We start from the raw sequence: 27381 nt of genomic DNA on the forward strand, positions 1-27381 counted from the left end.
TACTTTATTAATCCCAAGGGGAAATTCACATACTCCAGCAGCAGCATACTGATAAAGACAATATTAAATTAAAGAGTGATAACAATGCCAATAACAATGCAGGTATACAGACAGACAATAACTTTGTATAATTTTAACGTTTACCCCCTGGGTGGAATTGAAGAGTCGCATAGTTTGGGGGAGGAACGATCTCCTCAGTCTGTCAGTGGAGCAGGACATTGACAGCAGTCTGTCGCTGAAGTTGTTCCTCTGTCTGGAGATGACACTGTTCAATGGATGCAGTGGATTCTCCATAATTGAGAGGAGCCTGCTCAGCGCCCATCGCTCTGCCACGGATGTCAAACTGTCCAGCTCTGTGCCTACAATAGAGCCTGCCATCCTCACCAGTTTGTCCAGGAGTGAGGCGTCCCTCTTTTTTATGCTGCCTCCCCTGCACACCACCGCATAGAAGAGGGCACTCGCCATAACCGTCTGATAGAACATCTGCAGCTTCTTATTGCAGATGTTGAAGGACGCCAGCCTTCTAAAGAAGTATAACCGGCTCTGTCCTTTCTTACACAGAGCATCAGTATTGGCAGTCCAGTCCAATTTATCATCCAGCTGCACTCCCAGGTATTTATAGGTCTGCACCCTCTGCACACAGTCACTTTTGATGATCACGGGGTCTATGAGGGGTCTGGGCCTCCTAAAATCCTCCACCAGCTCCTTGGTTTTGCTGGTGTTCAGTTGTAGGTTCCTGTACTCCTCCTCCTCCTGCCCACTCCTGATGCAGCCCACGATAGCAGTGTTGTCAGCGAACTTTTGCACGTGGCAGGACTCCAAGTTGTATTGGAAGTCTGATGTAAATAGGCTGAACAGGACCGGAGAAAGTACAGTCCCCCTGCGGCGTTCCTGTGTTGCTGACCACAATGTCAGACCTGCAGTTTCCGAGACACACATACTGAGGTCTGTCTTTAAGATAGTCTACGATCCATGCCACCAGGTATGAATCTACTCCCATCTCTATCAGCTTGACCCTAAGGAGCAGAGGTTGGATGGTGTTGAAGGCGCTACAGAAGTCTAGAAACATAATTCTTACAGCACCACTGCCTCTGTCCAAGTGGGAGAGGGATCGGTGTAGCATATAGATGATGGCATCCTCCACTCCCACCTTCTACTGCTATGCGAACTGCAGAGGGTCGAGGGTGTGGCAGACCTGTGGCCTCAGGTGGTGAAGCAGCAGCCGCTCCATGGTCTTCATCACATGTGACGTCAGAGCAACAGGCCGGAAGTCATTCAGCTCACCTGGACAGGATACCTTTGGGACTGGGGTGATGCAAGATGTTTTCCAAAGCCTCGGGACTCTCCCCTGTTCCAGGCTCAGGTTGAAGATGCACTGTAGAGGACACCCCAGCTCCAAAGCACAGGCCTTCAGCAGTCATGGCGATACTCCATCTTGACCCACTGCTTTGCTGGCACGAAGTCTCTCTCTCTTTATATATATATATATATATATATATATATATATATATATATATATATATATATATATATATATAATATACATACTGCGGCCTTCTTTCCATGGGATAGTTTAGAGTTACCCATCAACAAAATATACACAGCTTTCAGATACATAAGGAAATGTGCAGTACCTAGAAAAAAAGCTCCATACTCGTGGAAAGAATGTGAAAACTCCACAAAATATTTCACAAATGAAAAGTGTTAGATGTGTGTGGCAGAACAAAAGTTGGGTTTGTCTTTTTTTGATGTTTCGGAAGAACATCCTGACTCTGACCTCTTTGATGAATTAATCCCTTTTCAAACTTTTCTAGAGAACACAAGAATGGAAATTTCACGGCCTCATTATTTTTTTGCTCCTGTGCAGCACATCTCATCTCTTCCGGGGTAGGTGGTGTCACATTCAATGTTTTGGAAAGAAAGCAGGTGTGAATTATTTCCCTTCATCCCGTGGTAACATATTGCTTTAATTTTCAATGAAGACTGGGAGATACGCTCAATATTTAATTTATAATGAAAGTGTAGGAGACATACTTCATATTTAAACTCTTTAGAAATGTGCAGGAGACACGCACTCTATAAAAGCTATGAATGCTCCATTCTGTAAGGCTACACCAAAAATCATGACACTTGGGAGAATGAAATTTCCAAATTAAAGTCTATGAAGCATGAGAAACCACAAGAGTTGAGTTTAGGGGCTCATAATTCCAGAACGTTAAAGTTCATCTTCTCTCCTCCCCAGCCAACACACAAATACAACTCTTTCTGTATCCATGGTGGTTACTTAAATCAAACCTAAAATACACATCCAATGAGTGGCATGGCATTCCTCTAAAACAGAGGGCATAAATCTTTAGGGCTTCACAAAGGCTAACCCTGCATATGCCATTTTCATTTGTGATATTATTTGAAATATTCCGTTGAATCAAAACTGTAAAGTAAAGCCTGATTTTTGTTAAATATGGAATAAACAATGATGGGTGCCAATTACTTTTGTCAGTTTCAAGTTATTTCAGAAACAATTGTGGGTTCTTCTTTTTTTTTTTTGTGGAGGCGTACCAACAAATTTGTCCACTTCTCTAATATTGAACTAATAATAATGGTACATTTTATTTATGTAGTGCCTTTCCCATGCTTGAGGCACTTAACTAATGTTACCAAAGCCTGGAAATTTTAAATCACCTTTAGATGGAAGCCTCTATAAAAAACAAGCTTTTACTTTAATTTACGGTTGCATAATGATTGGTGCTGCTGCCTCACAAACCCAGGATTTGAATCCCACTTCTAATCATCCACGAGGAGTTTGTATGTTTTCCCATATCTGAGTGAGTTTTCCACTAGGTACTCTGGCTCTTCTCCCACATCCCCAAAGACATACCTGGTGCAGCAGGGGGACTGGCAACCAATGTGGATGTGTGTGTGCCCAGCAATCAAATGGCGTCCTTTTCAGGGTTGTTTCCTGCCTTGCGAGCTGTGCTGCCAGGATAAGCTCTGGTCCCCCGGTGACCCTGAAGTGGATTGCACAGGTCTGAGAGTTTATGTATGTTTTTAATTATATACAGTATGTATGGGTGGCTCATTAGTGCGCCAACACATAATGACTTTGATTTACAGAGCGACATTCAGTAAGCGAGAGAAGGGATTTGAGGAGGATTTTCAGAGATTTAGTGCTGCTCCTTCTTCACAAGGGTACATCAATGTTCCAGAACGCAGATTTCGCTGGACTTTACCCCATGCCATGGCCTAAACCTATGAGGCTTCACCTGAAGCTTTAATAAACTCTGATGAAAGGCCTGCTCTGCTCTGCATTACAGAATACATAAAGCATAGCTGACAGAAGCTCTTGAGTGAGAGAACACAGAGCCTGCTACATTAAACCTTCTGGTTCTTTTCATCTTTTTTTTTTTTTATTATTTTTTCAAACGGGAGGAATAATAACGGTGGTGTTGTATGATTGTGTAAAGTGACATGCACATGTGAGAAGCATAACTCATTTATAAAAAATAAAATTAGAATCCACTATGTCACTACTGCATCATGTCCACAAGTTCTATTTAAACTGTTAACTAAAACTCCAAATACATAATGAGGATGGATCATCTTTAGAACTTAAGAAGGTAAAAAATAAATATTTTTCTATACAACATCGGTGTAATTAAAGTAGCCTAATTTGGATTTGTCCCTACAGCAATTTATATTTATCGTACCATATGTTTAGCAACTCTTAAGTTCCGATAAAAGCAGACAATGCAGTTCAGTATTGCCAACCTCCAACTGCAAAAAGTTAAAAAGACTTTGGGTAAAAAACATGCATGCCAAGCTAATCAACACATTTAGGGGGTGACGGAAGTTTGGAGTTGGAGTTTGGAGTTGATGAGTTGAGTAATGTTTGCATTACAGTCCAGTACTACTTTATTGGGTAAAGCACACATTCTTTTTAATATGGAATGAATCCAAAGTTCCTGAATAGAGGTAGATTGAGAGAGAATATTTATTTTTAATTTGTACTAGGGATCTTTGCCCCATACTCGCTTTGCTCGCCAACCCCCCCGATTTGCACTATGCGCCAGTCACTTTGCGTCTCTGCCTCTCACGTATGTAGATTTCACTTTCACCAAACAACAAATCTTTCGATTTTCGCGGATATGCCTTTCATTGGGAAGAAACACTACTTTTCTCTGATGGCAACACAAATTAGACGACTTAAAGTTTAAATGCGAACAATATATTCGATCTCTTTTTGCTGTTCCGTTATTTCACCGAGTAATAATTTCCGTTTGTTTGCGCTAATGCGATCTTTAAGTTTTAAGTTTTGAGTTCAAAGTTTATTGTCATTTGCACAGTAAGGAAACACGTTTCCCTGTACAATTAAATTCTTTCTTTGCTGTCCACACCAAATGACAAAACCAACGTATAAAGATAAAGATAAATAATAAGTAGCAGATAGATAATAAGTAACAGAGGCAGTATAAAGTATAAAAACAGAATAGAAATATAAAGTGTAATGTGCAGGTAGGTGTGTGATGGACAAGTCAAATACAGTTGTGTGAGATCGATAGAATGAGGTGCACTATGGTTATAAACTCCAGTCAGTTATTTAGGAGTCTAATGGCCTTGGGAAAGAAAGAGTTCTTTAGCCTGGAAGTCCTGCACTTCATACTTCTGTACCTCCTGCCTGAGGGTAGAAGTGTGAACAGTTCGTGTTTTTGGGTGGGTGGGGTCCCTGAGGATCGAGGCAGTTCTCCTGCGGACTCTGCAGTTGCAGATGCTCTGTAGAGAGGGCAGTGGGGTCCTGGTGATCTTCTCAGCAGTCTTTACCACTCTCTGCAGGCATTTGCGGTCCATAGCAGTAGTGCTGCCGTACCACACGGTGATGCAGCTGGTCAAGATGCTCTCAACAATGCAGCTGTAAAAGTTGCCGAGGATCTTAGTTGACATACCAAACTTCCTCAGCCTCCTCAGAAAGTACAGCCGCTGTTGAGCCCTCTTGACCAGCTGTGTGGTGTTAAGTGTCCAAGTGAGGTCCTCACTGATGTAGACGCCCAGGTATTTAATGCTGCTCACCCTCTCCACTTCAAGCCCTCAGATGAACAGTGGCCGGTGAGGTCTCCCCTCCTTCCTCATGTCCACTATCATCTCCTTCATCTTGTCTGTGTTGAGGATGAGGTTATTGTCCTCACACCATGACACCAGACTGGCCACCTCTCTCCTGTAGGCCGCCTCACCCCCTGCCAGTGATGCGTCCAATCACTGCAGTGTCATCTGCGAACTTTAGGATGATGTTATCTTTGTGGGAGGCGAGACAGTCGTGGGTGAACAGGGTGTAGAGGATGGGGCTGAGAATGCATCCCTGTGGGGTGCCTGTGTTTGTGATAATGATGGCTGAAATCCTATTACCAATCCTGACAGACTGGGGCCTGCCAGTCAGAAAGTCTAGGAACCAGTCACAGAGGGTGGGGGTGCAGGCCAAGTGCAGACAGTTTTACGGGTGAGTTTATGTGGGATAACCATGTTAAAGGCAGAGCTGTAGTCAATAAAGAGCATCCTGATAGAGGAGTCTTTGTTCTCCTTTTGAATTCTTTACGACGTTCAACTTTGTCATCTACTCTTTGTCTTTTATTTCCCGCCCCGGGCATGGTTAAATTTCTTGGCACAAAGTCTCATCTCGCGGGACATTAAAGTATCTCTCTGAAAAAGTCACATCTTGTCCGAAGATTTTTTTATTATAATAGAGAGACAAATCTGGCTGTGTAGATGCCTGTTAAGACAAAGATTTCTCTCTTGTCTCAAACTATTTAAAGGTGTGTGAATTGTAAAGTGTTCATAATTTATTTGCATAAATTATTTTTAGTTACTGGGTATTTCACTGTGAATTGTATGCAAACAACTGTAATAAATTTTAATTTTATTCAGTGATGTTGACATGGAAATAATGCAACAATGTAGATTGGGCTAGAGTATACATAGCAAGTTATAAGCAATTTTCTTCAGAAGAATAAAAATATGTAGTGTCACTGCTTTATAAATTGAACCAACTGAAGTACCTGGAGTTGTCCAGGTATGCTAAATAATAATACATTTACAGTATTTATATTTATATATAGTGCCTTTCCAATGCTCATGTAGAATGGGTAAAGGAAAAAAGCAAAGGTTTATGTGTTTTTCAAATGGTGACCCTGTTGATATTACTGGCTGTCCTGTCCATCATCCACACTGATCCTCTATCAATTTCGGGATTCCAGAATTCCTGAGTTGTTACCATGAATGCTATCATATCTGACTCGTCCGCTTAGTTCAAGGTGGACAGTTGGTAGTACTTAAATTATAAAGAAAAGCTGACAAAGCCGGAGTTAATCAACAACCCTTTGATTCTCCTTTGTGTTGTGCCGCACTTCCTATCTCAATCAAGCCTCATGCAGCCCCCCCAGCAAAAGCTCATGATATCGCCTTTTTATATTACAGTACACAGAAGCAACAGGTGGAACTGCATTGCATTACCAGCCTCAAAATTTGGGACTCCAAAGCAGTCTATCTTGTCTGTATGGCAAGAGAGCAACTATGAAAAACCAGATTGATCAGAAGATGTAGGATAGTAATTCTTGCTCTGATCCAGCAGGTGGTACTAGTGTGCAACTGTAACACACAGAGAGAAAGAAAAAAAAAACACTGGGACCCTCTAGGGTCAAAATTATGAGTTCCAAAGTAGTCTATAATGCAAAATTGAATCCAGATCATTCAGTAGATGTAGCATTGCATAGGGAGCAGACAGACAGACAGACAGACATTCTATTTTACATACAGGTGCTGGTCATAAAATTAGAATATCATGACAAAGTTGATTTATTTCAGTAATTCCATTCAAAAAGTGAAACTTGTATATTAGATTCATTCATTACACACAGACTGATGTATTTCAAATGTTTATTTCTTTTAATGTTGATGATTATAACTGACAACTAATGAAAGTCCCAAATTCAGTATCTCAGAAAATTAGAATATCAATTAAGACCAATGCAAAAAAAGGATTTTTAGAAATGTTGGCCAACTGAAAGGTATGAACATGAAAAGTATGAGCATGTACAGCACTCAATATTTAGTTGGGGCTCCTTTGGCCTGGATTACTGCAGCAATGCAGCGTGGCATGGAGTCGATCAGTCTGTGGCACTGCTCAGATGTTATAAGAGCCCATGTTGCTCTGACAGTGGCCTTCAGCTCTTCTGAATTGTTGGGTCTGGTGTATTGTATCTTCCTCTTCACAATACCCCATGGGGTTAAGGTCAGGCGAGTTTGCTGGCCAATCAAGAACAGGGATACCATGGTCCTTAAACCAGGTACTGGTAGCTTTGGCACTGTGTGCAGGTGCCAGGTCCTGTTGGAAAATGAAATCTGCATCTCCATAAAGTTTGTCAGCAGCAAGAAGCATGAAGTGCCCTAAACCTTCCTGGTAGACGGCTGCGTTGACCTTGGACCTCAGAAAACACAATGGACCAACACCAACAGATGACATGGCACCCCAAACCATCACTGACTGTGGAAACTTTACACTGGACCACACGCAACATGGATTCTGTGCCTCTCCTCTCTTCCTCCAGACTCTGGGACCTTGATTTCCAAAGGAAATGCAAAATTTACTTTCATCAGAGAACATAACTTTGGACACCTCAGCAGCAGTCCAAAGGCGAGACGCTTCTGACGCTGTCTCTTGTTCAAGAGTGGCTTGACACAAGGAATGCGATAGCTGAAACCCATGTCTTGCATACGTCTTTGCGTGGTGGTTCTTGAAGCACTGACTCCAGCTGCAGTCCACTCTTTGTGAATCTCCCCCACATTTTTGAATGGGTTTTGTTTCACAATCCTCTCCAGGGTGCGGTTATCCCTATTGCTTGTACACTTTTTTCTACCACATCTTGTCCTTCCCTTCGCCTCTCTATTAATGTGCTTGGACACAGAGCTCTGTGAACAGCCAGCCTCTTTAGCAATGACCTTTTGTGTCTTGCCCTCCTTGTGCAAGGTGTCAATGGTCGTCTTTTGGACAACTGTCAAGTCAGCAGTCTTCCCCATGATTGTGTAGCCTACAGAACTCGACTGAGAGACCATTTAAAGGCTTTTGAGTTAATTAGCTGATTAGAGTGTGGCACCAGGTGTCTTCAATATTGAACCTTTTCACAATATTCTAATTTTCCGAGATACTGAATTTGGGACTTTCATTAGTTGTCAGTTATAATCATCAACATTAAAAGAAATAAACATCTCAAATACATCAGTCTGTGTGTAATGAATGAATCTAATGTACAAGTTTCACTTTTTGAATGGAATTACTGAAATAAATCAACTTTGTCATGATATTCTAATTTTATGACCAGCACCTGTATATAGATTAATTTCACATCAGGGAGATTCTTCCCAAAATCAGTTCTAAAAACCTACTGAACACTTGCAGTAAAAGAGATGATTTTTTCTTAACCCACACACCACATTCTGCTTTCCTTGGTGAGTCACACAATCTTTAATCAGCAGTGCTACTCACAGCTGATCTAGGCATCTAAAGTACATAGGTAAAAACTGCTTGTGCAACTGTAAATACCTGGAGAAAAAAAGCAAAGTTTATTTCTCCACTCACAACTAATGGTATGCATTAATCAGGGAAGTAATTTATACTCTGTAAAATACATGCAGCCACATGGCACACTGTCTCCAATGGCCCACCCAAGTACAAGTGCAATAAACTAAATCCGCTGCTTCAAGGACTGTCAGCTTCTCCGCACAACTCTAACCCTGGCCATCTTTTATTACAGAGAACCTGGTGTGGAAAACTGAGGGATGATTGAATATTCTACTTCATGGAGTTGACCCATTTTCTGAACACACAACAGTTTACACTCAAGTCTATTTTCTGAAGCTATAGCAGTAATCCAAGTCATTGAGAAAATGTTCTTTTATTATATATCAGGAGTGGCAAACTCCAGTTCTGGTGTGTCGCAGTGGCTGCAGGTTTTCATTCTAACCATCTTCTTCATTACTTTTTGCTGCTAATTAACGTCTTTTGCCTTAATTTTAATTAACTTGATTCAGGCCCCGTAGTTGTTTCTTTTACTTTAATTAGCTGCCAAACAATAATGACACACAAAACAAGGTGCCACATGACCAGCTCACCCATGCCCATCACACAATATCTGAAAATTAAGAAAGGTGAAGGTCTCAGTAAAGTTGATCTCTCAGGTCCCAAAAACATTTTGACAATGTTCTTAGAAAAAAACAGAAAATCAACAGTTATGGAAATGTCTGCTGTGTCAGAATGAGAGCAGCAACAAGCAATAGAATTAAATAACGGGTTTAATTAACAGCAAGACTTGGCTTCTCATTAAGAAACTGGTTGGAGTGAAATTATTTGAAATTTGAAGCCCCACTTTAGCTGGTCAACTGTTGACTTGTTTCACATTTAATTTCTGTTTGGCTGTCATTTAATGAAGAAAATAATTAATTCAGAGCACTGAATCCTTAAAAACAGGGCTATTAAAATGAAGGGAAAAAAAGTTAATTAGCAGTGAAAACTGGTCACTGATTAGGAAAATGGTTAGAATGAAAACCTGCAGCCACTGCGGCCCTCTAGGCCCGGAGATCAACACCCCTGTTATATTTTATTTGATACTGGAGAAAAAGAAAAATCATCTTAGATAGATAGATAGATAGATAGATAGATAGATAGATAGATAGATAGATAGATAGATAGATAGATAGATAGATAGATAGATAGATAGATAGATAGATAGATAGATAGATAGATAGATAGATAGATAGATAGATAGATAGATTCTTTATTAATCCCAAGGGGAAATTCACATACTCCAGCAGCAGCATACTGATAAAGAACAATATTAAATTAAAGAGTGATAACAATGCAGATAACAATGCTGGTATACAGACAGACAATAACTTTGTATAATTTTAACGTTTACCTCCCCCGGGTGGAATTGAAGAGTTGCATAGTGTGGGGGAGGAACGATCTCCTCAGTCTGTCAGTGGAGCAGGACAGTGACAGCAGTCTGTTGCTGAAGCTGCTCCTCTGTCTGGAGATGATCCTGTTTAGTGGATGCAGTGGATTCTCCATGATTGACAGGAGTCTGCTCAGCGCCCGTCGCTCTGCCACGGATGTCAAACTGTCCAGCTCCGTGCCTACAATAGAGCCTGCCTTCCTCACCAGTTTGTCCAGGCGTGAGGCGTCCCTCTTCTTTATGCTGCTTCCCCAGCACACCACTGCGTAGAAGAGGGCACTCGCCACAACCGTCTGATAGAACATCTGCAGTATCTTATTGTTGTTCAATAAGATTTATCTTGTTGAATAGCTGAGACAAGTACTACCCATTGGAGTCTTTTTATCAGCTCAGAATTGCATTAGAGTGAGGAAATGAACCCTTAAAGTTTATTTCAGTGTCTTTCATCCACTCATTGCTTAATAATGAATATGAGCCATTTGAAATTGTATGTCCTTTTGATTACAGGAGCTATCTTAAACAAATGGCTGCCAAGAGAGACATCCTTATATATAATTTGATAGTATCCGTATGTATGGTGTTCGCTTCAATACCCCATATGTATGGTGTTCGCGTCAATACCCCGTATGTGTGGTGTTCGCTTCAATACCCCGTATGTATGGTGTTCGCGTCAATACCCCGTATGTATGGTGTTTGCGTCAATACCTCGACTCAATACAAGTTAGAAACATGAGTAATGACGGCTGGGTATTAACAATGGTCATTGTTTAAATTTTAGCCGATCTCAGATCTAAAATGAATGATGATCGCAACGTAGCCACAACAGCAGCAGCCGCGGAAAAATGCGTAGGAAACGAAGTCACATGAATGACGAGGAACGTGGACTTGCTAATATGACCAGACATACACAATGTGCACAACAAACGGATGAACAGCGTGCTGCTACAAATGCTACCAACGCTGAAAGAAATCGTGCAAATCGGACACAAAGGACAGATGAAGAACGTGCGCTACAGAATGCTACTAACGCTGAAAGAAATCGTGCCAGCCGTACACAAGCGACTGAAGAAGCTCCAGCAGCCACAAATGCAGCACAGGTTGAAAGACATCTAGCAGCCCGTGCCTTGTGGTGTGAAAATGCTCAGCGGCACGGCATTGCCATGTCCAATCATACAGATATTAATGAGGACGAACTTCCAGAGCACCACACTGGTGCATTTGACAACCTGTGCAAACATTGCAACTCATTCAACTTCACCTGTGAGAACAAGCAAGGTGGAGAATACAATTGCTGCCATAAAGGTCGAGTTCGAATTAACCCTTACAGATACCCTGACAGATTTAAGAACCTGTTGACATATTTAGACCCAAACTCCAAGCACTTCTTGGAAAATATCAGAAAGTACAACAGGGTGCACAAATATCCCTGCCTCCAGGCCATGGTCCATATTGTTACAGAATACATGGCCAAATATACCATCAATCTGGACCCTTGCACCCCGGAGAGGGTGAAACACCAAAATATGCTCAAATCTATATATTAGAACAAAATCATTTCAGAACTTAAAAAAACAAATAATTCTTTCCAGAGAAAGTATTGATTTCACAAACATAGAATGTGTAGCCCGATTCGATCGGGCTCCTAGTCGCTAGTCTATCAGTAATGACAGGCAAAATATCTATATGTTTATTGGTTTTTAATTGACAAAGTTGTCTCTTCTGGTTTGTGACTGGCACAACAAAACTGGTAAACTTAAGACTTCTCCCAGTTAGCACACAAGCCTATGTTACCATTCATTTCAGTCAGCAGAAGGCGTCTGAAAGATGTTATGATCAGAATAAATGACCGTTTCCTTTCATTAATCTGCAGACACAATGGGAAATGCTTTTGATGTCGGTATTACTACTTTGTTTTCTTTGTTCTTTTTATTTCTGAACTTCAGCAACACCTGACAATAAGAAATGCAAGTAATGCAGAGATATAACTGCACAGACATAAGCAAATCATTGATACTGATGTCAATTGTTTTCTTCTTATAGAGGATATATTTCTCCTTGAAACAAGAGATGAACAGAACCCACTCATATTTGGAGTATTTTCTGCCTCAGGGTGAGTAACAATTTTGAAAAAAGAGTAAAAAACGCAACGTTAATAAATACGATGGCATAGTCATGTAATAAGTCTCAATACAATTACAGTTGGTATTTATTTATTTAATGTCATCCAAAGAATTTCATTTTGGTTTTGACTCTCTTAGCGCCTCACAGCCAGCTAATGCTGTGGGCTGAGGCTGCCGTCTTGCAGCCATTAATGGGGAAGTCAATCTGTCAGGTCACAACAGACAGTCTTAAGGGGCCACTAGTTATAATAACATAAATCAAATATTATGATTTAGCTTCCTTTTTCCTGGTTTATTATGCACCGTCTTTGGAATTTCTGTCACGTGTTGAATCTAGATTCTGCTCTTTACAAATGTATTTGAAATGTATTTAAAGATGTTTGTTTATTTTCAGTTTCAGTTGGTAAAATTTATTTATTGCTCCTCTTGGGGTTGATATTAATTTTGGTTGTGTGGAATTGTTTTTCCTTTTTAAATATTTTTCTGGTTGGGTCTGACTCATCCTCTTAATTCAAGGTGGACAGTTAGTAGTGGTTAAATTATAAAGAAAAGCCAACAAAGCCAGAGTTAATGAACAACCATTTGATTCTCCTTTGTGTTATGCCGCACATCCTGTCTCAACTGAGCCTCACCTAGCACTCCCTGCAAAAGCTCATGATATCCATCCATTATCCAACCCGCTGAATCCGAACACAGGTGTCACAGGGGTCTGCTGGAGCTAATCCCAGCCAACACAGGGCACAAGGCAGGAACCAATCCCAGGCAGGGTGCCAACCCACCGCAGGGCACGCACACACAGAATCGCCAATCCACCGCATGTCTTTGGACTGTGGGAGGAAACCGGAGCAAACCCACGCAGACATGGGGAGAGCATGCAAACTCCACGCAGGAAGGACCTGGGAAGCGAACCCAGGTCTCCCAACTGCGAGGCAGCAGCGCTACCCACTGCACCACCGTGCCGCCCAAGCTCATGATATCTCCTTTTTATATTACAGTAGATACACTGCATTGCCCCTTATTTGCCTCTTGGGAAAATTTCCTCATCTCTGTCACTGTAACATTTATTTACTGTGTCGCCTTTTTGTGTTTCCATCTCTGCTGCCTCCTCTAGTTATGGGGGACAGCGTGCTGGTTGATATTAGCGCGACAAAGTTCATGCTATCTGTGATTGGATTCAATTCCTTAAAACTGGATCCAGTTATTTAAAAATAATGATTCTTTGATTCTGTTGGAATTCTTAATCTTCGCATGCACTTGTCGACTGTGAGTTTGTTTGACGTTTTGGCTGAAGTTGTTTGGTTTTACTTGTCCTTCATCTTCAGAAGGTTTATCCACCCTCTGTCCTCGACTTTGATTCATTTCCTTTTACGTTGTCTCCTTTCTTACTGTCCGCCTCAGTTTAGTGCAATCTTGTTTTGTCTGGGTCATCACAGTTCTTTGGATCATGCAATTTCTTTTATGATGGTTATGGAAAGCTGGCTTTAAAAGTTTAAAAATATCCAAAATGCTCCAAAATATATCAAAAATGCCCCTAATGGGAAAGGAACCATCACACCTCTGGCTTGAGAGACAAGTCTAAAACAGAATCTTTATAAAAGAAGAAATTCATTTGACTTTTATAACAAAAGAAGAACAAACATAGCAAAAGGCAAAATAAGGCAACAGGGTTTCCCTAAAAAAGGCAGCCCACAGCAGTCTAGACCAAATCCATAATTCAAGACACAAAAAAAAAGAAAACAAACAAAACACAGAAGCACTAAATCAGGAAAACGGAAAATCAATACTTACAATAATAAGCACTCTTCAAACGTCAATGAACCACTGAAGGGCCTTCTTCCTGGGCTCAGATTTAAAGGTTGAGAGCGGTCACTCAAGCAGTTACTGTATATCAGAGTGGCCCCGCCTCTCGGGGTTCAAGCCACAAAAGACACAGAATGAAAGCAAAGGAATTTACATTATATTTAAACACTGATTAACAATTAAACAGTCAGTCGGTCAGTCATTACTCAACTATATCCTAACACAGGGTCATGGGGGTCTGCTGGAGCCAATCCCAGCCAACACAGGGCACAAGGCAGGAAACAAACCTCGGGCAGGGCGCCAGCCCACACACCAAGCACCCACTAGGGCCAATTTAGAATCACCAATGCACCTAACCTGCATGTCTTTAGACTGTGGGAGGAAAGCCACGCAGGCACAGGGAGAACATGCAAACTCCACGCAGGGAGGACCCGGGAAGCAAACCCGGGTCTCCTTACTGCGAGGCAACAGCACTACCACTGCGCCATCGTCCTGCCCCAAAAATTAAACAACACACTATAAACAAAAATGATGAAATTTTATTAATTTAGAAAAGACAACTCAAAACCACTAGCATAATCAACAACAATTTAAAAAGCAAAATAATATTTGAAAAACAACAGAACCATTGAACAAACAAAGAATAAACTTGAGTTAAGGCTACAACCCTAGCTAAACCATAACACTCTGGTAATCAGAGGGTTCTGTTACTCTGGTTCTGTGGAATATAAAATTACTTAAATCGACTGCTGTCATTTAGGATATGAATACCTCAAATGGTCTCATTTATATAAATGTAAAGAATTATTATTATTATTAAACAGTGTTTAGGAACTTATTGATGGATGAGTCACCTGGCTGGGATGGTTGGTAGTACTCTTCCCATTTCCAATGCTGATACAATTGATGGGCAGTGAAAGACCACCATACCAGTGCAGTATGCTGGGTAATAGCATTTTTCTGGTGTTGCGCCACTCTGGATTTCCGCAAGGCTGCATGGGAATTGTAGGTGGAGCATGCAGACATGTTGAAGACCCCTAGGACTGCTGAAGGAAACTCTCGGGTGGCAACTTCCTTACCCTCATCTATCTGGCCTTAAAGTGCTTCCATGGTATACTGGTGATGAATTTCAGGGTCCCACTGTAAAAGAAGCCCATCTTCCTCAGCCAGGTGAGTCAAAGTAGGTAGTGGAAAGAGATGAAGCTCACCTGGAGTGGCAGAAAAGTAAGAAAAGAAGAGGAAGCAAATTATATTTTATTACATTGTGGAAAAAAAGCTTGTTTAAAAGCAAAATTAAAAGACTTATTTTAACTTGGGACTGTGCATAGCATGGTTGTGTCTGTGGTTTGGGGACCTGAGACACCCCTTACTGGCCATAACAGATAAGCAATTTGAAAATTAAATCAAGGTCACTTTGTATTTCTGAGTAGCATCACACTCTTTGTAACACACATACACTACTGTGTGGAAATGCAGAAGCCACCAACGTATTTGCCACAGCACCGCGGATGCATGCTTCAATAGTAAGGAAAATTACAGCTTACATTTCTTTGCTTGGGACATTCTCCTTATTCAGTTTGTTTATCGTTTAAGTATTTCTAAAATTTACCAACAGAGAACTTAGTTTACTTGTATGAATTTTGGAGAAGCATTAGGCTTAATGAAACATTAACCCCATCCTGCTACAGACTAGCACTGAGGCTCTAGCGGGCAGAAGCAGGCCATTTTGAGGGTAAAGCAGGCCAAGGTAAAAGGAGACATCAATGAAGTTGCTCTAAATTCACACTTGAGCCTATTTTCTTGCTAAGCCAGTAGCATGAATTGAGTGATTTATAAAACCATAATTAGATTTAATTTTTTAAGAGCCCACCCCCATTTCTCATTTTGAGGATTTTCAGTGCATCCAAAGGGAGTTCTGGAGTCTCCACGAAACTTTCATACACTGCTTGGAGATCTTATATAATCAGGGATAAAAATAAAATAAGTCCTAATCTTCATGCTTTCTTTCTCTTCTTTCCTCTTTCTTAGCTCCGTCTTCAAAGGCTCTGCAGTCTGTGTTTATTCGATGGCCTCCATCCGGGCGGTGTTCAATGGACCGTTTGCACACAGAGAAAGTCTGGACTATCGTTGGGTGGAATACAAAGGCAGGATCCCGTATCCCAGACCTGGCACTGTAAGAAAAACAGTGGATAGAATTTTGAATGGATATTTTTACAAAATGTTTGTGCTTTGTAACATTTCTTTAAAGTGTTTCATAAGCAGAATAAACCAGTCAGGGTTTAATTTTTTTTTTAACATTTTAATTTATGTAAAATTTGAGTTTGCACAACTGTACTATAGACTGACATCTGTATTGTGTTCTTTCACCTTTAACACCTATAAAAAGGTGATGAGATGCTAAGCACTGCTGCTCCATAACTTTAAGCACTTTGGTTCAAATCTTACCTTGGTCACTTTTGGTGTGTTATATTTTTTGTGTGTTGTATTTTTTTTTTTGGTGGCATTTTCTCCCTTTTTGTGTAAGTTTTGTGTTTAGCTACCCAGGTTTGTTTCTCTCATATCTCGAGGCCTGAGTGTTTCCTACAAGGCACTACGATCCTGTTCTTGTTTCTGCTCAGTGCTGCTGGGATAGACTTTTGCTCCCTGTGACTTTAAAATTGAAATAGTAGGTCCAAAAAACAGATAAATATTAGCTGTGATAATAATATTAATAATGATAATCCCCACCCATCCTGCCATGAATAATCCACTTGCATAACACTTTTCGTGACCCAGGTTTGGTTCCAGACATGTTCACCATCTTTGTGGAGTTTGCACATTCTTCTTGTATCCATGTGGATTTTCTTTGGGTACTTTAATTTCTTTCCACATCCCAATAATGCATTTGCAGTTAATCACATCCCTTCATTCATTGTCCAGACTCATTTTATCCAATTATAGAATTGTAGAGGATTAGAACCTTTTTGAGGTGGCATCACACAAAAGTGCTATAGTACACATATAGGCCTACATATGCATGGACTATCTGTCAGAATTTTAAAGGAATGCATAATGTGGTACTTGTATAACTTTCACAATTTGGCTCCTAAGGACAAACACTCTAAGACTATTAACAACCCACAATGTTGTAAATCCTCTAAAGGGCATTTCTCACGTGATTCCATAGCAGAAAAGGTTTGTGAATTGCAAATAAAACAAATAAAACTAACAAAAGAATCAATATCCAGCCAAAAAAAAGAATGAATGTTAACACAGATAATTAAGAATCAAAAAATCTAAAAAGAACAAAAACAGACATTATTTATTAAAAAGCAAGAAAACTAGATAATTCAAAAGGGACACTAAAGAACCAAACACTAAATTACAACATGAAATGGCAAAACTTAAGTTCATTGTACCTATTTATCTAACAAAAATGACCAAAATCACCAAAAATCCAAACACACTAACCCTTAAATGAAATCTTGAAGAAAAAACTAAAATTCCAAAAGCAAGATTAACAGAGGACTGCCACAATACGGTCAAAAAACACAGTGCCTAAATTCATCCAGAGTAACATTCTAGGCTCTTATGTGAATGCCACAAACCTGAAACAGAAGAAACTATAGTGGAGCCCACTGAATGAGCCACTTGAGTGTTTACATCACGTAACGTTATGCATCCATTTATCAGTTAATCCATTTCTTCCAGGTCTGGGTCGTGGGAGCAGCAGTCTAAGCAAAGATGCCCAGACATCCCTTTTTCCCCACCACTTCCTCCAACTCCCATCAGAGGGGATATCAAGGAGTTCCAAGACTAGCTGGGAGATACAGTACAGGTCCTGGGTCTTTCCAGTTGGACATGCCCGAAACACCTCTTCAGGGGAGTGTCCAGGAGGAAGCCTTATTAGATGCCCAAACCACATTAATTGGCCCCTACTGGAGCATCAGTGTCTTTACTTTGATCTCCTCCTGAATGTCTGTGCCCCTCACCGTGTCTCTACAGCTGAGCTCGGACACCCTGGGAAAGAAGCTCATTTCCACCTCTTGTATCCGTGGTTTAGTTCTTCCAGTTATTACCCAAAGCCCATGGTCATAGATGAGGGTAGCAACATTGATCGACCGGTAAATTGAGAGCTTTGTCTTTTGGCTCAGCATCGTCTTCACCACAACTGACTGGCACATCGTCAGCATAACTGCTGTTGCCACTCCGATCCACCAGTTGATCTCTTGAACCCTTCTTCTTTCACTCATAAACAAGACCCAGAGATACATAAACTCCTCTGCTTGAGGTAGCACCTTCTCCCCAACCTGGAGAGGGCACTCTACAGTTTTCTGGCTGAAAAATATGACCTCAGACTTGCAGGTGCTGGTCCTCATCCCAATCGATACACAGTTGGCTGTAAGCTGCCCCAGTGCACACCTGCGATCACCATCCGATGAAGCCAACAAGAGTACATCATCCTTTGGACACCGAACTGGACCCCCTGAAGTCCTTGGCTAAACCTAGAAATTCTATCTATTAAAATTATGAACAGGATCAGTAACAAAAGGCAACAATGGTGGAGTCCCACAGCCACCAGGAACAAGTCTGACTTATGGCCAGCAATGCAAACCAAACTTTCTCTGCGGGTGTACTTGGACTGAATTATCCATAACAGTAGACCTGGTTCCTGTATTTCTAAACCACCTCCCACAAGACCCTAAGGGTCATGGTCATATGCCTTAACCAAGTTATCAGAGTACATCATCCTTTGGACACTGAACTGGACCCACTGCAGACCTTGGCTAAACCTAGAAATTCTATCTATTAAAATTATGAACAGGATCAGTAACAAAAGGCAACAATGGTGGAGTCCCACAGCCACCAGGAACAAGTCCGACTTATGGCCAGCAATGCAAACCAAACTTTCTCTGTGGGTGTACTTGGACCGAATTATCCATAACAGTAGACCTGGTTCCTCATATTTCCAAACCACCTCCCACAAGACCCCAAGGGTCATGGTCATATGCCTTAACCAAGTTATCAAAACACATATACATACTTTATACATAATGTTCTCAAACCCACATAATCCAGTTTAAGGTCACAGGGTGGCACAGCCTTCTGGAAACATTGAATGTCAGGAAGGAAACAGCCCTGGTCCAGTCCATCACAAGGTCCTCCCATGCACACACACTCATGCTCAGGCCAGTTTAGACTTTACTATTAAGCTAACCTGCATATCTTCAGGGATGTGGAAAGAGAAACCATGCAGACACAGGGAGATTGTAATAAACTCCATACAGACATTAGGGTGCAGCTTTTGAACCCAAGATTCTGGATCCATGAAGTTTCAGTACTAATCACAGTGCTGCTGTTTTAATTGCTAATTGAAGATACTAATGTCTGAATGTACTGTCATTTTAGTGTCCCAGTGAAACCTATGACCCCTTACACAAGTCAACCCAGGATTTCCCAGATGATGTCATCAGCTTTATGAGATCTCATCAGCTCATGTGGGAGGTGGTCTATCCTCTTAACAGGAAGCCTGTGTTTATGAAAGCGGGAGGCCCATTTCTACTGAAAAAACTTGTTGTTGACAGGGTGGACGCAGAAGATGGCCAGTATGATGTCATGTATCTTGGCACCGGTAAGTCATATTCCTAGCTTTTTACTTTCTTTGTATATTTTTCATTTTTCATTTTATAGAAAAGGAAACAGAAAAAAAGAATAGGAAACAGCAAAAAATAACATACAGTAGCATTCTCAAACTAGCTTAATCCAATTCAGAGTTACAATGGGCCCGGGTTGTCACAACAGAGATAGACATGTTAAGGAGAGCAGGAAAAAACTGCCATCAGATGGTAGGAAAGGGTTGTTTTAACCGGAGAGAACAAAGATTACCAATGGTAAATAAAAAAAACAAAAGGTAGTTCAAAAATATTCAGAGGTCAAAATGTAAGAGCCAGGTCAAAACTGATTCAAACAAGAAAGTCACTAACCAAACGATTCTTTAAAGAGCAGCCACACAGGATTTGTTTTTATGATTTATCCAAAAGCTTGGATGCTGAAAAAAATCACTTTGCCATCTTAAATAGTGATTGTGTGGTGATGCCATGTGTCCCAACACAGGCAATCACATCACTGGCAAGTGCGTTCATCATTTCATACAACATAGTTGTGGCTATGAGAAACGAAGGAAAAACAGCAGGGGCCATACTGAAAATCCAATAACGCCACTGGATAAAGATAAAAATAACTACAGAACAGAAAAACAGAATATTTGCAATCGCATATGATTCAAAAATGATTGATATTACAGCAATATTAAAAATCACAGCAGCAGTGAGCCATGCATTGTGTAACAAGCTTCCCTGCTGCCACCTACAGTTAAGATCAGGGACTACTATTATATTGTATCCCCCAATCTTGTTCTTCTGTCCCTTGCAATTGGAATAATTACAACAGGGGCATTTTCTAAAGGTCCTTGACTTAGTGCTCTCTGGTTGTAGTACTTGCCTGAGTGATCTACCTACTATATAATCAAAAACTAAGGTTTGTGTGTCCAGTCTATCAGAGCAATCTGATTGGTCAGTTTGGCTTTGGTGCAGTTGGGTCAGTTTGGCTTTGCTGATGCGGAAAAAGAGGAAATGCAAATGCGAGATGCGTGAGGCGAAATAAGACATACGCCGAAAGAAGATGAAAAGTATAACACTGGACAGGAGGGGAGAAGAGAACCTCAAAAATAATGACAGAGTACAAGAGGCAGGCTTAATTTACACACTCTTAGGAAAGGGAGCGGCGGTGAAAAGAGGTTGAGCTACACGTGAATACAGAGGAAAGGTGCTGAAAGTACACATGGGGCAAGAGATAGCAAACATTTTTATATTATTCTATTACCTGTCTTGAACAGATACCGTGGCTAATGATATACTGTATCTTGTCCTTTAATTGCCAAGGTGTCGTACAGCTGTACGTCTGCTCTGTTATCTGCATCGCCAGGCCCCACCTGGCAGCACCCTGTTAAAACTTCGACTAAAACATATCAAAATCCTGCATTATGAATACTGCAATATGACCTAACTGACGTAACAAACCAAGAAATCTAAATGAAGTATAACATGTGAAACAAATATGTAATGATCAATAACTGATGTGGCGCTTATGTATCCCCAGATGAAGGGAAAATTCTTAAAGTGATCACGATCCCCAAACAAGACTGGAGCACAGAGGAGATCATTTTGGAAGAGATTTCTGTTTTTCAGGTAAAGTGATTAAGTCTTAAATTATATGCGACAGACGTCTGGGTTATGCTTTGCGTACTTATGATTCTATTAATATGGGATTCATTGTTGTGCTACAGGTATTATGTGGTTATTAGTACTCTATATCACAGTAAAATTTTGACAGTCAATAAAAAATACAGCAGAATATAAATATCAACGACACAATAGTATGAATGAAGGGTAAAAATGGGATACTGGAAATCAGAATTCCATACAAACACTTTTATATATCATTTGCTTCATAGTTCATCATATAACCAATCCCAGTGTGCAATGGAGCCTTATCATGACATTAAACACTAAACAGTATCATCTCCAGACAGAGGAGCAGCTTCAGTGACAGACTGCTGTCACCGTCCTGCTCCATTGACAGACAGAGGAGATCGTTCCTCCCTCACACTATGCGACTCTTCAATTCCACCCGGGGGGGTAAACATTAACATTATACAAAGTTATTGTCTGTCTGTATACCAGCATTGTTATCGGTATTGTTATCACTCTTTATTTTAATATTGTCTTTATCAGTATGCTGCTGCTGGAGTATGTGAATTTCCCCTTGGGATTAATAAAGTATCTATCTATCTATCTATCTATCTATCTATCTATCTATCTATCTATCTATCTATCTATCTATCTATCTATCTATCTATCTATCTATCTATCTATCTATCTATCTATCTATCTATCTATCTATCTATCTAAACACATTCAACAAATCAGTACAAACAGATTATTTACATGCCCCAGGGTGAAATGTACCGAGACATCCATCACTACCCATAAAGTCTGGAAAATGTAAATCCATCTGCTAGACATGGGGAAACTGTTAAGAATATAATTTACCAGTGAACATTACACTGTTTAATTAATATTAATTACATTTATATAGCGCTTTTCTCACTACTCAAAGTGCTTTACATAGACAGAGGTGAACCACTTCAACCACCATCAATGTGTAGCACCCACCTGGATGATGCGACGGCAGCCATTATTGCACCAGTGCACTCACCATACATTAGCTATTAGGTGGTAAAGGGGTGAGAGAGATACATACCAACTTTGAGACAGGCAATGATTAAGGGGCCAGAATGGACAAAGCTGTGACCGGCAGTTTAGCCAGGACATCGGGATATACCCTACTGTTTAATAAAGATACCCAGAGATCTTTAATGACCACAGAGAGTCAGGACCTCAGTTTTACTTCTCATCCGAAGGATGGCTCCACATTTACAGCACAGTGTCACCATCACTGGACTAGGATGTTGGGATCCACACATAGACCACAGGGTAAGTGCCCCCCTGGCCCATACACACCTCTTCCAGCAGCAACCCATGGTCTCCAATCCACGTAATGGCCAGGCTCAAGCATGCTTAGCTTCAGGTGGAAGACCTGTCCTGAAGCACAGGTGGTATGGCTGCTACTTAGTAAAGAGTAACCTTCACTAACAGAATACTGATGTTAACTCATGGAGCCATCATAAGCTTATGAGTGAGCTTGAATACCACCTTGTGCTTTGAAATTTAAATATGATATCATTGAAAAGCATTCCATATTATTCCTAAGGCGATTTAATTGTCAGAATCATTACTATTTGTTGAGTCCCTTTAAAACTTCTAAAAGTAAAAGCATTGTAATTATTGCAGTAGATGAATATTAAAAAGATCTTTATTCTGGTTTTTTTTAGAAGCCGAGCCCCATTGTTAACATGGAAATTTCCACAAAGCGAGTAAGTCATTGAAAATGTGATTAATGTATTCAGTTCTTATATAGTTATATATCTATATAGTTAGTTATATAGTTAACATGTGACAGTTATTTTATAGTATGGTCTTCTTTACCTGGTCAAAGTTTCAAAGTGAGTTTCTTATGGAGATACAATACATATGCAGAGATCATCCTGTTTTGAAACATCAGAATACAGAAATGACTTTCCAAAGTTTAGTTACTGTGCTCAATTGTCCCACTATGAAATAATTCTGTCATCAATATTTTGTAGAATTCTTTCAGTGTAACAGACAATTATGTACTTAAGGATACCAGTGGAAATTAAGGTGCAGTGCATTTAGGGCTGAAGCCAGGAAGCATTTCTTTATGTAAATACACACAAAGAGTGTAATAAAAAAAATAAATAAATCAACCTGAATTGAATTTTAGGGCGGCACGGCGGTGCAGTGGTAGCACTGCTGCCTCACAGTTAGGAGACCTGGGTTCGCTTCCCGGGTCCATCCCTGCGTGGAGTTTGCATGTTCTCCCTGTGTCTGCATGGGTTTCCTCCGGCTACTCCTACAGTCCAAAGACATGCAGGTTAGGTTCATTGGCAAACCGAAATTGTCCCTAGTGTGTGCGTGCCCTGCGGTGGGCTGGCACCCTGCCTGGGGTTTGTTTCCTGCCTTGCATCCTGTGTTGGCTGGGATTGGCTCAAGCAGACCGCCGTGACCCTGTAGATAGGATATAAAATACAGTTTATTTTTGTATAGCCCAAAATCACACAGGAAGTGCCGCAATGGGCTTTAACAGGCCCTGCCTCTTGACAGCCCCCCAGCCTTGACTCTCTAAGAAGACAAGGATAAACTCCCAAAAAAACTTAGTAGGGAAAAAATGGAAGAAACCTTGGGAAAGGCAGTACAAAGAGAGACCCCTTTCCAGGTAGGTTGGGCGTGCAGTGGGTGTCAAAAGAAGGGGGTCATAACAATACAATACAATACACAGAACAGAACAAATCCTCAATAAAAAATTACAATTTTTTTAGAAGAAAGGAGCAGAATTTAACAGTAGATGATATCACATAATAAGATTTAGATAATTTTACACTCCTGGAGACCTCATCCATCAAGCTGCCTCCCCCATTTGGCCATTCCACGGCTGAAACAGTGTTGGGCTAGCCACTCCGATGAAAGGACCCCTCTTTCTCACGATTCCTGCAATCCTCCATCAGAGATGACTTTACCTTAGGCAGGCAAAACAACTTGGCAGGTGGGCCGTGGCACCAAGTGCCACATTTGAGTACCGAGAAGAGAAACAGAATAGGTGAGGGTTAGTATACAATTATAACTGTCATGTTACTTATGTTTTAGTGCTAATGACTAACAACAGAGATGCAGTCTGTACAGTTAATCAGCAGCTCTAGTCAGGGTGTGCTAAACTGAAGTAGTGAGTCTTCAGCCGGGATTTAAAAGCTGAGACCGAAGGGGCATCTCTTATAGTATCAGGCAGACCATTCCACAGTTTAGGGGCCCTGTAACTAAAAGCTCGACCTCCCATTGTTATTTTATTAATCCTTGGAACCATAAGCAGACCAGCATCTTGAGATCTTAATATGCACTCTGGTTTGTAAGTCATGATAAGTTCAGACAAGTAAGCTGGACCTCGGCCATTTAATGCTTTATATGTTAAAAGAAGGATTTTGAAATCTGCCCTAAACTTAACCGGGAGCCAGTGTAAGGATTTAAGAACTGGAGTTATGTGTTCATATTTTCTTGTTCTTGTAATAATTCTTGCAGCCGCATTTTGGATTAACTGGAGGCTGTATAAAGAACAGTTTGAACATCCAGTGAACACTGCATTGCAGTAGTCAATCCTACTAGAGATAAATGCATGAATTAATTTCTCAGAATCCTGTTTATTTAGAAAGCGCCTTAATTTCCTAACATTTTTAAGATGGAAGAAGCATGTTTGGGACAACTTTGTAATATGCGCCTTAAATAACATGCTAGAGTCAAAGATAACTCCTAGATTGCGGGCTGATTCAGTAAAATTAATTGGGATTCCAACTGAGTTAAATGATGACAAAATATTGTTGTGATCAGCATCATTCCCTCCAACAATTAACATCTCTGTTTTATCTGTATTTAAAGACAAGTAATTCTCATTCATCCACTCCTTTAATTCACTAACACAACTAATTAAAGAAAACATCGGAGAAACTTCATCTGATTTAAATGAAAGGTATAGTGGGTTGGAGGATGGATGAATTGAATTTTTAGTCAAACTGCAGAAATACAAGGAAGTGACATGTAATGAGCATAATGACTTTCCGTTTTAACTACCCAAATAGATTTTACCCCACTCCCATTCAGACTACATTTCCTCCACTACCTCCCTCCTTACCTGGAAAAAACCATTGGAATCCAGCCATTTAAAATGTCTAAGCCATGTACCTTTATGGAAAACAGTTGGGAGCTTCCTACATGTATCAATTATTTCTCATCTGCAAATGCTTAATAAAATAATCCCTGCCCTTAATTAAAACTATAATCTAAAGTGCTGTCATTTATAATATCAACTGCACTTCTGATATGTTATTCACAATGTTGCAATCTCTTTTGGCTATTGGGCCTAAGGACTAAATTACAGCACTAAGGCTAACAGGACCGTGTGTTACATTCTGAATATTAACAAGCAGAATATCCGAGTTTTTTATTTTATTTTTTTTACCAAGAATACACAATTGGCAAGAGTAAAAATTCAATTGGATTGGTCTTTTTGGCAATGTTAGCAGCTTATTACACAATTAAAGTCTTAACTTATCTGCACTTTGTTTTTATATGCAACTCCAGCTGTCAAATCATGTAGAGTCATTTTACAGCCAATGCTTTTTTCTAGATACATTATCCAGCACTTTAAAAGTAAGTAGACAGAATGATTAATTGCACCAGGAGAGAACACTGCCAAATGAAATGCATTTATTGTCACACTTAAAATGCTAGAGACAAATAACTAGGCAGTAATAGATTAACTTAATGGTAAAGACTTTTATGGACAGAATTTCTTGGCAGCCAGGGCGTTGAGGGGGTCCATTTTGGTGGACTCAGGATTGGGTCACTGCTTTTTGCAGATGATATTGTCCTGTTTGCTTCATCAGGCCGTGATCTTCAGCTCTCTCTGGATCAGTTCGCAGCTGAGTGTGAAGCAGCAGGGATGGGAATCAGCACTTCCAAATCCGAGACCATGGTCCTCAGCCGGAAAAGGGTGGAGTGCCCTCTCAGGGTTGGGAGCGAGATCCTGCCCCAAGTGGAGGAGTTCAAGTATCTCGGGGTCTTGTTCACGAGTGAAGGAAGAATGAAGCATGAGATCGACAGGCAGATCAGTGCGGCGTCCGCAGTGATGTGGGCTCTGCATCGGTCTGTTGTGGTGAAAAAGGAGCTGAGCCATAAAGCAAAGCTCTCAATTTACCAGTCGATCTATGTTACTACCCTCACCTATGGTCATGAGCTATGGGTAGTGACCGAAAGAACGAGATCACGAATACAAGCGGCTGAAATGAGTTTTCTCCGCAGGGTGTCTGGGCTCTCCCTTAAAGATAGGGTGAGAAGCTCAGTCATCCGGGATGGGCTCAGAGTAGAGCCGCTGCTCCTCCGCATCGAGAGGAGTCAGATGAGGTGGCTCGGGCATCTGATCAGGATGCCTCCTGGATGCCTCCCTGGTGAGGTGTTCCGGGCATGTCTAACCGGGAGGAGACCCCGGGGAAGACCCAGGACACGCTGGAGGGACTATGTCTCCCTGCTGGCTTGGGAACGCCTTGGGATTCCCCCGGAAGAGCTAGAAGAAGTGGCCAGGGAGAGGGAATTCTGGGCATCTCTGCTCAAGCTGCTGCCTCCACAACCCGATCTCAGATAAGCGGAAGAGGATGGATGGATGGTAAAGATGTGTGAAACTAGAATAAAGTATATATGGATTCCACTTGTTTCTAAATATGGCTACAACGCCAATTGAGTAAACAAAGATATTCATTTATGTTCCAAAATTTTTTTTTCTCCCACTGCAAGAAACGTTTAAAGCATCCACTTATCTAATTTTGGATGTGCTTTATCTAACATGGATAATGAAAAGGACACACTGTCAGATGAACAGTCATTCCTCCCAAATAGTCTATCATACATGTCCTTGGAATGTGAAAGGAGAACCGGATTACCTGCAGTCTAATTCATACATACATGTGCAGAACGTGAAGAGTCCACACAGACAGTGACACTACCGGAATTCAAAGAATTTCTTGCAATTTAAATTAGTCTCCACTTTAATATCAATATTGTAACTAGTCCAAAATATTTAATAAGGGGTCGTGTTGCCCTGCTGCCAGGACTTGTTCAGCCATAACTGTGCTTTCTTAATGGAACACAAGTAGTTAATATGGCTTGCATAGAGAGACACAGTAGGTGGGTAAGGAGATTTGTACTTGTGAACTTTTGCTTTCAGTCTAGTTCTGTGGCTGCAAGTGTATA

The 27381-nt window shown here is 40.8% G+C and overlaps 1 protein-coding gene across 2 annotated transcripts in view; it reads left to right on the forward strand.

Annotated features, from left to right (window-relative positions):
• The window catches only part of si:dkey-49n23.1 (semaphorin-3D), a 321365-nt gene that overhangs the window by 275181 nt on the left and 18803 nt on the right, over positions 1–27381 (forward strand). For both annotated transcript variants that reach the window (XM_028824096.2, XM_028824097.2), the window contains exons 10-14: positions 12033–12102; positions 15941–16085; positions 19301–19523; positions 21050–21138; positions 22845–22886. In XM_028824096.2, coding sequence (XP_028679929.2) covers positions 12033–12102; positions 15941–16085; positions 19301–19523; positions 21050–21138; positions 22845–22886 — 569 coding nt within the window. The remainder of the gene's footprint in view (positions 1–12032; positions 12103–15940; positions 16086–19300; positions 19524–21049; positions 21139–22844; positions 22887–27381) is intronic.

Source organism: Erpetoichthys calabaricus, chromosome 18, assembly GCF_900747795.2.
Source record: "Erpetoichthys calabaricus chromosome 18, fErpCal1.3, whole genome shotgun sequence".
NCBI lineage: Eukaryota > Metazoa > Chordata > Cladistia > Polypteriformes > Polypteridae > Erpetoichthys > Erpetoichthys calabaricus.